The sequence below is a fragment of the Salvelinus sp. IW2-2015 genome, linkage group LG8 (assembly GCF_002910315.2).
Source record: "Salvelinus sp. IW2-2015 linkage group LG8, ASM291031v2, whole genome shotgun sequence".
Classification (NCBI taxonomy): domain Eukaryota; kingdom Metazoa; phylum Chordata; class Actinopteri; order Salmoniformes; family Salmonidae; genus Salvelinus; species Salvelinus sp. IW2-2015.
The window spans coordinates 46,757,188-46,770,156 of record NC_036848.1 but is presented as its reverse complement, the minus strand read 5'-3'; the positions used below and the strand labels follow the sequence as shown (position 1 = coordinate 46,770,156).

Sequence of the window (12,969 nt, the reverse complement as noted above, 5' to 3'; positions counted from 1 at the left end):
GGGCTTAATGGAGAGACATATTCCGTTCAATGAGTTGTAGGGTTTAATGGAGAGACATATTCGTTCAATGAGTTGTGGGGCTTAATGGAGAGACATATTCCGTTCAATGAGTTGTAGGGTTTAATGGAGAGACATATTCAGTTCAATGAGTTGTGGGGGGGTTTAATGGAGAGACATATTCCGTTCAATGAGTTGTGGGGTTTTAATTGGAGAAAGATTAGTCATTTTGAGTCTAATTTTGTTTGGGGGTTTTCTGCTTCCTGTCTCTGTTTCACAGTGTTCTGTATCATGTCACCAAGGGGATGATATTGTCCTTGCTCCTCGCTAACAGACCTGATGATCTGATGCGGAATTTTAATTAGGGAGTGGTTTGAGCGAGGGGTCCAGGGGGGGTGAAGTATCAAAGCTTGTATCCGTCTCCCCCAATGTCTGTCATGACTGGCCGTCAGGGGCAGTGGCATGGAGGGGGTGTGAGAAAGGGAGAGGGCTACAGTAAGACGGGTTCGGAGGGAGCTTGGCTGTGACTTTGCCCCAGGACAGGAACCAGGGACAATGGTCTGAGTAAGTGAGTGACAACCCTGAAGGGCCACCAAGTCATCCTTTTCACTTAGAGGCATCCGTTGACTTTGTGCTTGTGTGTGTGGCAGTGTGTGTGTTAGTGTCCACTTAGGCCAGAGCGCAGGGCACAGACAACCTTCTGCTGGCTGCCACGGCGATACCCTCGCCATGACGATGGTCTGGGTACCGTGGAGACAAGGGTTCTAGGCTGTATCTATGACAGGGCTGCTACCAGCTGCCCCAGCGGCACTGCTAATTAATACAGACATGATAGGGGCTTTCCTCTGTCTCCCTTTCCTATATGACTGTAGAGGTTTTTTGGGGGGCACTTTCCCCTGGGACAGACACTAACTGTACAGACTCTCTTTCAACTGACCCAGAGCATCCTACTGTGTCACATATCACTTAATGTGGAAGAGAGTGTGTGTCTGTGTGTGTTTGTGTGTTTATTTGTTGCTTGGCCTATTTTATCTGTGGTTGCTGCCTCACTGACGTACAGGGAGACCCATGGCCTTGTCAGTGGATGGATGTCCTTCCTCAGCTCAGCGCTGCCTGTATTTGTCAGATATCATTAGGCCTTGTTCTAAGAGACTAGTGCTGGCCTGCTATCAAACTATCAGCACTGAAAGACTACTCTTCCCCATCACTGGTCACCAGCCTTCTCTCTGGAACCTGCTCTAGTGTGTCTGTGTCTGTGCGAGAGAGTACATGAACTTGTGTGTGTGTTGGTCAGAGGTGTCGGACCAGATGGGCCTGTTTCTGAGGAGCTGCCTCCAGGCTCTGGAGTGGCGAGAGAGAGACTCAAATCAAATCAAGCTTTATTTATACAGCACATTTCAGACATGGAATGCAACGCAATGTGCTTTACAGGGAAAAATGAATAAAACAATAAAAGCTGAAATATTCACTAAACAACAAACATAAGATAAAAACAAAAGAATGACACATACTGAACAGCTAAAAAACACCCTAAGGGAAAGCAAAGCTAAAAATATATGTTTTAAGATCTCTTAAATATGTCCACAGTTTTGCACTCCCTCAGGTTCTCTGGCAGGCTATTCCAGAGGCTGGGGTCATAGTAACTAAAGGCTGCCTCTCCATGCCTCTTGGTCCTAGACTTTGGGATAGTTAAAAGGCCAGTGACCTGAGAGACCTATTGGGTACATAACTGAAAAGCAAGCAAGAAAGAGAGAGAGAGCGAGACGGGAGAACAGAACGACCATCTTGTTGCTTCACTCATCAGCATGTGCGTAAGCCTGTGTGTGTCAGTTTGTCTTGTTGCCAAGCTCTTCCTATATCCATACAGGACATGATCTTATATCTGTCTGTGGCCTGCCATTGGTCCCTGCTTCATGCAAACTCTTTACAATATATGGTCCTCTGCCTGTCTATCTCAATCACAGTGTTTATTGTATCTCTGTTTTTTGTTGTTGTCTCTTGTCTGTCCTTGTCACTATGACTGTTTGTTTGTCCCTCTGCCTCTCTGTGTGAGCGTTGTGTGTGTTTGGGTGTGTGCCCTGTGCTGTGACCTCCTAATCCGTCTGACTGTCTTATTAATGACCAGCTTGCCGACTCCATCTTCTCTGACCCTGCTGAAGGTCATGTGCCAGCGCTCGTTAGCGCTGTCACTACGAAGACATGTCAGCTGTCAGCAGAAGCGGGAGGGGGGTGTGTGCTAATGCAGAGACGGCTAGAGTAGTCAAAGGGGGGAGGGAGAAAGATGGGAAGAGAGAGGGGACAAGTTCATTTAAAATGTATTTCTTGTCAAAGACTTCTGTCGGCTGTTGCTAAACAGGATGGTACTAATTGGCAAGGTTGTCGTGGCAGAGGCCCCCATTCTAGGGTCTTTTGATGTGGCTGTAGTGAGAAGGGGATCTTAAAAGAGGTTTGGTTGTACCAACAGAGGGTGAGGGGCAGGCGCTGACCTCTCATCACAAAGGTCAGCTAGATATGAACCCTGAGGAGAGATACTCCCCCATCTGATCTGTCTATCCAAGAGGAAAGAGAGAAGGGTATACCCTGAAGATGGAGGATGGATCAGTGGCATGACTTTATGATAACACCTCTAACCGAACATGGAGGATAATATGGCAATTGTGAGATGATACAAAATGCATCATACGGGATGATTTTTGTATTTTGAAAGTTACATATCTTGAAAACTTGATTGCTGACAAGCAAAACATTTTGGAACTTTGTCAACAACTGACTAATGAAACAAATACCCAAAGATCGTTTTTGGGTGGAGTTTTCCTTTGTCTTCAATTCCCCCACCATTTCTCAGTCATTAGCCTACAATAGATGTGTAGTAGTGGTAGCGGCAGCGGCAGCAGCAGCAAAAAAAGAAACGTCCCCTTTTCAGGACCCTGTCTTTCAAAGAATTCGTAAAAATCCAAATAACTTCACTGATCTTCATTGTAAAGGGTTTAAACACTGTTTTCCATGCTTGTTCAATGAACCATAAACAATTAATGAACATGCACCTGTGGAACGGTCATTAATACACTAACAGCTTACAGACGGTAGGCAATTAAGGTCACAGTTATGAAAACTTAGGACACTACAGAGGCCTTTCTACGGACTCTGAAAACACCAAAAGAAAGATGCCCAGGGTCCCTGCTCATCTGTGTGAACGTGCCTTAGACATGCTGCAAGGAGGCATAAGGACTGCAGATGTGGCCAGGGCAATAAATTGCAATATCCATACTGTGAGACGCCTGAGACAGGACGGACAGCTGATCGTCCTCGCAGTTTATTATTATTTATTTTTTTCACCTTTATTTAACCAGGTAGGCTAGTTGAGAACAAGTTCTCATTTGCAACTGCGACCTGGCCAAGATAAAGCATAGCAGTGTGAACAGACAACAACACAGAGTTACACATGGAGTAAACAATAAACAAGTCAATAACATAGTAGGGGGAAAAAAGAAAAGGAAAAAAAAGAGAATCTATATACAATGTGTGCAAAAGGCATGAGAAGGTAGGCAATAAATAGGCCATAGGAGCGAATAATTACAATTTAGCAGATTAACACTGGGGTGATAAATCATCAGATGATCATGTGAAAATAGAGATACTGTTGTGCAAAAGAGCAGAAAAGTAAATAAATAAAAACAGTATGGGGATGAGGTAGGTAAATTGGGTGGGCTATATACCGATGGACTATGTACAGCTGCAGCGATCGGTTAGCTGCTCAGATAGCAGATGTTTAAAGTTGTTGAGGGAGATAAAAGTCTCCAACTTCAGAGATTTTTGCAATTCTTTCCAGTCGCAGGCAGCAGAGAACTGGAAGGAAAGGCGGCCAAATMAGGTTTTGGCTTTAGGGATGATCAGTGAGATATACCTGCTGGAGCGCGTACTATGGGTAGGTGTTGCCATCGTGACCAGTGAACTGAGATAAGGCGGCYCTTTACCTAGCATAGCCTTGTAGATGACCTGGAGCCAGTGGGTCTGACGACGAACATGCAGCGAGGGCCAGCCGACTAGAGCATACAGGTCGCAGTGGTGGGTGGTATAAGGTGCTTTAGTAACAAAACGGATGGCACTGTGATAAACTGCATCCAGTTTGCTGAGTAGAGTATTGGAAGCTATTTTGTAGATGACATCGCCGAAGTCGAGGATCGGTAGGATAGTCAGTTTTACTAGGGTAAAGTGGCAGACCATGTGTAACAACACCTGCACAGGATTGGTACAGCCGAACATCACACCTGCGGGACAGGTCAGAATGGCAACAACAACTGCCTGAGTTACACCAGGAACGCACAATCCCTCAATCAGTGCTCAGACTGTCCGCAATAGGCTGAGAGAGGCTGGACTGAGGGCTTGTAGGCCTGTTGTAAGGCAGGTTCTCACCAGACATCACAGGCAACAACGTCACCTATGGGCACAAACCCACCATCGCTGGACCAGACAGGACTGGCAAAAAGTACTCTTCACTGACGAGTCGCGGTTTTGTCTCACCTATCCGATGGTCGGATTTGCGTTTATCGCCGAAGCAATGAGCGTTACACCGAGGCCTGTACTCTGGAGCGGGATCGATTTGGAGGTGGAGGGTCCGTCATGGTCTGGGGCGGTGTGTCACAGCATCATTGGACTGAGCTTGTTGTCATTGCAGGCAATCTCAACGCTGTGCGTTACAGGGAAGACATCCTCCTCCCTCATGTGGTACCCTTCCTGCAGGCGCATCCTGACATGACCCTCCAGCATGACAATGCCACCAGCCATACTGCTCATTCTGTGCGTGATTTCCTGCAAGACAGGAATGTCAGTGTTCTGCCATGGCCAGCGAAGAGCCCGGATCTCAATTCCATTGAGCACGTCTGGAACCTGTTGGATCGGAGGGTGAGGGCCAGGGCCATTCCCCCCCAGAAATGTCCGGGAACTTGCAGGTGCTTTGGTGGAAGAGTGGGGTAACATCTCACAGCAAGAACTGGCAAATCTGGTGCAGTCCATGAGGAGGAGATGCACTGCTATATGTAATGCAGCTGGTGGCCACACCAGATACTGACAGTTACTTTTGATATTGACCCCCCCTTTGTTCAGGGACACATTATTCCATTTCTGTTAGTCACATGTCTGTGGAACTTGTTCAGTTTTTGTCTCAGTTGTTGAATCTTGTTATGTTCATACAAAATTTGCACATGTTAAGTTTGCTGAAAATAAACGCAGTTGACAGTGAGAGGACGTTTCTTTTTTTTCTGAGTGAAGTAGTAGTAGCAATATCGTCGTCCTCATTTAACCTGTTGAAAATAATGAACATTGAAATATTACTGTGGCTACAGTAAGTTTGACTCTGAGCTAGAGGCTTTCCAAAATGGACCTGGGGCTTTCCCCATCCGGGCCCGATATGCATAAATAAATCAAAATCAATATAGAGACCCGTTCAGAACGGACCCGAGGACAATTAGACCCGTTCCTGGTCAGACCCGGTCCGATCCGAGTGAGGGAAGCAACAGAGAAGTAAATGTTTAAGCGACCTTATTAACCTGAGCTGATAAAGAGCGAGGGAGAGGAGGTCGAGAGAGTTGACGGTCTAGCAGGGGCCGTGCAGTGTGTGTAGGCTACTGTGAGTGTGAGTGAGTGACACGGGAACAGGGAGGAGGGAAGGAGAGACAGCAACCGACCAAGCCAACTCACGCTATAGCAGACTAATACACTATATATACAAAAGTATGTGGACACACCTTTAAATTAGTGGATTTGTCTATTTCAGGTGTATAAAATCGAGCACYCATCCATGCAATCTCCATAGACAAACATTGGCAGTAGAACGGCCTTACTGAAGATCTCAGTGACTTTCAAAGTGGCACCGTCATAGGATGCCACCTTTCCAACAAGTTAGTTTGTCAAATTTCGMCCCTACTAGTGCTGCCGCGGTCAACTGTACGTGCTGTTATTGTGAAGTGGAAATGTCTTGGAGCAACAACGGCCCAGCTGCGAAGTGGTAGTCCACACAAACTCGCAGAACTGGACTGCTGAGTGCTGCAGTGCGTAGCACGTAAATATCGTCTGTCCTCGGTTGCAACACTGACTACCGAGTTCCAAACTGCCTCTGAAACTGCCTCGGGAGCTTCATGAAAAGGGTTTCCATGGCCAAGCAGCCGCACACAAGCCTAAGATCACCATGCGCAATGCCAAGTGTCAGCTGGAGTGGTGTAAAGCTCTCTGCCATTGTACTCTGGAGTAGTGGAAACGCTCCCTCTGGAGTGATGAATCACGCTTCACCATCTGGCAGTCCGACGGACAAATCTGGGTTCGGTGGATGCCAGGAGAACTCTACCTGCTCCAATGCATAGTACCAACTGTAAAGTTTGGTGGAGGAGGAATAATGGTCTGGGGCTGTTTTTCATGGTTCGGGCTAGGCCCCTTATTTCTAGTGAAGGGAAATCTTAACGCTACAGCATATAATTACATTCTCATTGATTCCAACTTTGTGGTAACAGTTTGGYGTAGGGGTTTCCTGTTTTGCATGACAATYCCCCCGTGCACAAAGCGAGGGCCATACAGAAATGGTTTGTCGAGATCGGTGTGGAAGAACTTCACTGGCCTCCACAGAACCCTGACCTCAACCCCATCAAACACCTTTGGGATGAATTGGAACTTTAACTGTGGGCCAGGACTAATCGCCCAACATCAGTGCCCGACCTCACTAATGCTCTTGTGGCTGAATGGAAGCAAGTCACCGCAGCAATGTTCCAACATCTAGTGGAAAGCCTTCCCAAAAGAGTAGATGCTGTTATAGCAGCAAAGGGGGGGACCAACTCCATATCAATGCCCATGATTTTGGAATGAGTTGTTCGATGAGCAGGTGTCCACATACTTTTGGTCATATAGTGTAGCTGCCATAGCTAGGTTATTTATCATCCAATATGATTACGTGGTACCTGTCTTGACTGCATCAAACCAGGAGAAGCTAGTTAAACTAGCTAGCTAACTAGCTAGGCTAATTGAGGCTACATGCGCTTTCTCGTCCAACACAGTTACAAACAACAACTCCATTCAGAATATAAAGTAGCAGCCTACCTGTTGGCTTTTGGTCTTTGTAGCCTATCATTCTCCTTTTTAACTTTTAATTCCACCTTCCATTGTTTCTCTTAACTTTTGTCCCACACGGAGGCTCTATGCCTGTATCCTTTTGCCACTTTGATGACTTATGATTGGCCAACAACAAGCTACACGCGCCACTTTCGTGAAAAGCAAAGAGCAGCAGCATGAAATATACAATTTCTCTCTCTCTCCATCTACTGCAGGAGTCGTGTTCGGATCTGTATGGGTCCTTCCGGACAAGTCAGTTAAAATTACACACCCAAGACCCGTGACAATCATATCAGATCCGACCCAGACCTGTGACATTATATAMAATTCTGGATCCGGAACCTCTCGGATCAGGTCTCGGATTTTCGGGTACGGGTGATGATGTTAATATTATTGCTCGATGTTTCCACATTTTAATTATTTTTTATTATGACTGGTGTTTATGGGCCAGACACTTCTGAAGTGCTAAGCCTATTGTGTCCCAAGTTCCCAATAAGGATTTCATTCTGTATTTTATTATTTATCAGTTGTCACCTTCTGCTGTTGAAGCAAACAGTAGCAGTACACATACAAATCCTCTAGATGGCAGTAGTGTCACACTACAACTGGGTTCTCTGTTCTGCATGGTTGTGCATTCACCACACACACACACACACACACACACACACACACACAAACTACGCTTGGAGGTTGAGTCCATTAGTTAAGGATTCATTCTGTCCTTTAGCTCTGCATCACCCTACATTGTCTTATGTCTGCTGGGGCTCCACCTTTTGGCTTTTACCCTCACATCAGGTATATTTCTGGAACTAATGGCCATATTTAAAAGTAACAAGCAACACAATGGTAAAACTGTTAAGGTATTTGGATGTGCTTGAGTGCTTTACGACCAATTAGTCATAGAATTGAAAATAATAGATAATGCCATTTTGAATATATGTATGCATGTAGACTTCTATAGTTGAGAACATGTCCTCAGCATATTCATGTAGATAAAAGAGCAGAAGCATTCGCCCTGGCCTCTAACCTTATTTGCTTGATGAAAAGGTCTGTGATCACCGGAGTTGGAAGAGAGCGTTAGAGATAATTACCATGGTGAAAGGTTAGATTTATTGAGTCGGTGTCTACGACAGAGGGTCGCGAACAGAGAAAGGAGAGCTTGTTACTGAGTGAATTAATTGATTTGTAGATAATGGTGCATTTGACGCTAGCCATCTAAGTGGTGCTGAGAATGAGAATACATCAGTGGAAGGAGGGGCTCTGTGAGTGATGTGATGGTTATGACAGTACATTGACTCTTTCTTATGAACCTTAATRGTATTATTTTTGTACATCTTTATTAGGACTATTTGTTTTTCCTCCACTATTCTTTTCCCTCCATCTTCCCCATTCGCTTACTTTTTTCATTCTTTGTAGGTAACTTCACCTAAAAGCTCTAACTAAAAGCTATGCGGATCATTCTCACAAACCTGAGTTTATGACGTCCRTGATAGTCAAAGAAAAAGGAGTGTTTGCGTGAAGAGCAGGAAGGAACAGCAGGGCCTTATGGACTTAAGAATCAAGTATTGATGCTTTGTGAGAAGACAATATTTTAGTAGAAAGACGAGGCTGGAGGAAAATGGCACTTGGGGGGAAAATATAAGAATATAGACGCACACTTATACTGAACCTTTTGAGAAGAGAGTAACAATACGAGTGGGCTTTGGTATGAGTGTGAGTAGTTCTGCCACTGGTTGACTGCTACTGTGTGATGCTGGCTGCTCCTGTAGACTTCGTCATTGTGCTAACGCTAGTTAGCATTGGGTCCAGTAAATACCTTCAACTTCCTTCAAACTGCACGCAGAGACATACAAATAGTATCCATGACTTCACCCGACTGGGTAAGTAGAACAAAGGACTTAATTGCCAAATTGTTGAACTATCCCTTTAACCACGTGTTCTCTCTGTCTCAGCATCACCAGCGAGGCAGGGGCATCCATCTACAGTGTGAGCACAGAGGCAGTGAAGGAAATGCCTGATCTGGACCCGAACCTGAGGAGTGCAGGTGAGATACACCTCAGTCAATGGGCCTGTCATGCCAAATAGTGTCCACTTGCCAAAATATGTCCTCCCCCCCTTGCATCACAATGGGATTTGATAAATAGACCATATATGTTTTATGGTTACATACACCAGATAGGTGCAGTGAAATGTGTTGTTTTACAGGGTCAGCCATAGTAGTACAGCACCCCTGGATCAAATTAGGGTTCAGTGCCTTGCTCAAGGGCAGAAAGACACATTTTTCACCTTGTCGGCTCGGGTATTCAAACCAGCAACCTTTTGGCTACTGATCCAACGCTCTAACTGCTAGGCTATCTGCTGCCCTAACTAGGAGTTAGCATCCATTGCCAGGGCCATTGCTAGAACTTGKAAAATTCTGACTGGTCTACATAATGAACCAAAGCCTCTGTTGCTATGTTGGTTGCTTAGCTCTTTGCTGGACTCTAGTCTGCTCTTCTGAGTCCTGCTCTGCTGTCTGGTCTAGCCTGGCAGCTCTCATCTCTGCTGTCTGGTCTGGCCTGGCAGTTCTCATCTCTGCTGTCTGGCCTGGCAGCTCTCATCTCTGCTGTCTGGTCTGGCCTGACAGCTCTCCATCTCTGCTGTCTGGTCTGGCCTGGCAGCTCTCATCTCTGCTGTCTGGTCTGGCCTGGCAGCTCCATTTCGTGCGTCGCTGGCAGTCCTCATTCTGCGCTGGTTGGCCTGATCCATCTCTGCTGTTGGTTCGGCCTGGCAGCTCTTCATCTTTGCGTCTGGTCTGGCCTGGGAGCTTTCACTCTGTCTGGTCTGGCCTGGCAGCTTTCATCTCTGTGTCTGTCTGCGTTCTTGTGTGTCTGGCCCAGCCTATCTCTGCTGTCTGGCTGACTTCACTCTGTGTCTGGCCTGGCAGCTCTCATCTCTGCTGTCTGGCCTGGCAGCTCATCTCTGCTGTCTGTCTGCGGAGCTCTCATTCTTGCTGTCTGGTTGGCCTGAGCTCTCATCTCTGCTGTCTGGCTGGCTGGCAGCTCTAAATCTCTGCTGTCGTCTGGGAGCTCTCCGTCTTGCGTCTGGCTGGCAGCTCTCCTCTCCTGTCTGGTCTGGCCTGGCAGCTCTCCATCTCGCTGTCTGGTCCTGGCCAGCTCTCCATCTCTGCTGTCTGGTCTGGCCTGGCAGCTCTCCATCTCCGTTCTGTCTGCTGGCTCATGCTGCGGTCTGCCTGAGCTTCATCTCTGGCTGTGCTGGCGAGCTCTCATCTCTGCTGCTGGCTGGCACCTCCATCTGCTGTCTGGCCTGGCAGCTCTCATCTCTGCTGTCTGGCCTGCACTCTCCATCTGCTGTCTGGCTGGCAGCTCTCCATCTTGCTGTGTCTGGCTGCAGCTCTCCATCTCTGCTGTCTGGTCTGGCCTGGCAGCTTCATCTCTGCTGTCTGGTCTGGCCTGCAGCTCTCCATTCTGCTTGTTCTGTCTATGCTGTCTGGTTGGCCTGGAGTCATCTCTGCGTCTGTCTGCAGTCTCTCTTCTCTCTGCTGTCTGGCTGCTGGCAGCTCTCATCTGCTGTCTGGTCTGGCCTGGCATCTCCATCTCTCTGTCTGGTCTGGCTGGCAGCTCTCGCTGCTTCTGCTGATTCTCTGTTCTGGTCTGGCTGGCAGCTCTCCATCGCTGCTGTCTGGCCTGGCACTCTCCATCTCTGTGTCTGGTCTGGTCTGGCAGCTCTCCATTCTCTGCTGGTCTGCTGGCAGCTCTCCATCTCTGCTGTCTGGTCTGGCTGGCAGCTCTCATCGCCCCGCGTCTGTGTCCTGTAAGGGTGAGAGACGGAAGTGCACTGTGAGTTGCCTGCCTGCCTGTCTGTCTACCACTAAACTAATCAGTCATGAAGGGGTCAACCTTGACACAAAATATCTCTGTTATGTTGCCCAGATTTCTCACACCACTGCATTTGTTTAAGTCATAACTTCAGTTGTAGTAGTCTCAAGCACTGACATTACCTGAACTATCCAACATCAGTCAACACTGAATGGTGCCATGTTATTGACAAACTATTCTGGTCCCTCTAGCAGTCTGTCATCTCTGTAGAACTCATCATGTTGCTGTGGAATCGGACCTCTCAGGTCCAGCTGTGTGACACACAAACTCTCTCCACTCTGCACAATGCCATCTCAAACACAAGAACACATTTAGAAAACTTGAAAAGATCAAACATCTCAAAACAGGATTTGAGAATTATCCAGACTTCCTCTATAAAAAGTAATCAAGCTGTGGATTATTATACATTGTCCCTGTCAAGAGCGCTAGCAAGCCCAGGAAACATATTTATCCCCTTAATGAAAGGCTAAGTAATGTGAGTGTTTTATTTGGATTGTGTAATATGTGTGGGCAGTATCTTGGATCAAGAGTAAATGTTGAGAAGGACATTGTAGAAAGATTGTTTGTGGGGTTGGGTGGTCGGGGGGGGGGTCTTTTAGTATGTGGATGTGCTTGTCAGCGGAGTGTTTTTTGAACAAAGAGGGCCTTAAGGGCTTGTTGTTTTACACCACACTTCCAAATGATAGAACTCTTCCCCCTGCCCTGGTCGGTCTGAACTCCTGAGAGGGAGTACTGATGCCCCCTAGTGTGGAAAGGTAAAGACAACACCCTTAGATTATCCACTGCCCCTCTATCTGGACCCTGAACTCAGATGCGATGGTTATATGACATTGAGTGGGAGACGGTAGTGGCTAGATTATGAGCATTTTGTTGAATGTCTGAGTGGATAGTTCTGTGGTTCACTATCTAGGCTAGTGGATGCATTGTGGGTGTATGTATTTAAATCAGTGATGACATAAAGTGTTTTGTTAGGGATTCAATATGTAATTATGTGTGTGAATATGTAAGTAGACAGCTTGATTGTAGCCAATGTTACATCATACAAGACTATATTTGAAATGACGGTGATGCGGGTGTGTGTTTGAGTAACGAGGCTGGTGATGAATGTTGGACTGGTGGATGATATGGTGAAGTGCATTATGGTGGAGGACTGTCTAGATGTGCGAGGCTGAGTCAGTGTGAAAGAGGAGGAGGATGTGGTGGTGTGTTTTGCTAGATGACTCGCTGGATGTACGTAGTTGAGGTGGGACTGGGACGGAGGAGCATGTGGAATCAATGCCTCGCTCTCTGCATCTCTCCTTGGAAGCCTGTGGGAAACTGCAGCCTGCAACAATATTTAGACAGGGATGGAGTTTCAACCCAGGCCTTGTACAGCACACACAAAAGCACTTCTCTCCTCCGAGTCCTCTCGCCGTAATAGGGGGGTCATTTGTAAGCAGAGACTAGCAGTGCTCTCTCCAGCACTTATTGAAAAGTTTACTAGCCAAGCTAAAGATTCACCAAGGAGAGGAATCTGGCATGGACTGGATGTTTGGTAGCTCTCCAGTGGGGTAGCGCTGATAAGCTCTCTCTCATAGACTGTCATGGTCAGTTCATTGGCGACCCCACTACTTGTGTCAAATTCTTGTCGTTTTTGAATGATATGTCCCTAGCATGCTCTATTAATCACGTTGTCCATCTCTTATACTGTTTGAAGAGTCACCAAACACACTCAACTGGTCCCATTCACCAAACACAGTTATGTTGTCATTGGCATATGAACAGATGACGTTCGCAAGCTCTCGCTGGGGTTTATTTCTCTTTAATTAGAGTTTTATTGGCTTTAAATTGAGTTTGGTATTAGTTCTATTTGCATCTATTTTGAGATTCTACTGCTGAGAACTCCGTTAATGCGATCTCTACGAGGAATAAAAGCGTTGTGTGTGTGTGTGTGTGTGTGTGTGTGTGTGTGTGTGTGTGTGTGTGTGTGTGTGTGTGTGTGTGTGTGTGTGTGTGTGTG

General features: G+C 46.6%; 1 protein-coding gene across 2 annotated transcripts in view; it reads left to right on the top strand.

The window, feature by feature from the left end:
* Window positions 1-12,969, top strand: part of srbd1 (S1 RNA binding domain 1) — a 107,379-nt gene that overhangs the window by 37,904 nt on the left and 56,506 nt on the right. For both annotated transcript variants that reach the window (XM_023993569.2, XM_023993570.2), the window contains exon 15: window positions 9,045-9,136. In XM_023993569.2, the coding sequence (XP_023849337.1) occupies window positions 9,045-9,136 (92 nt within the window). The remainder of the gene's footprint in view (window positions 1-9,044; window positions 9,137-12,969) is intronic.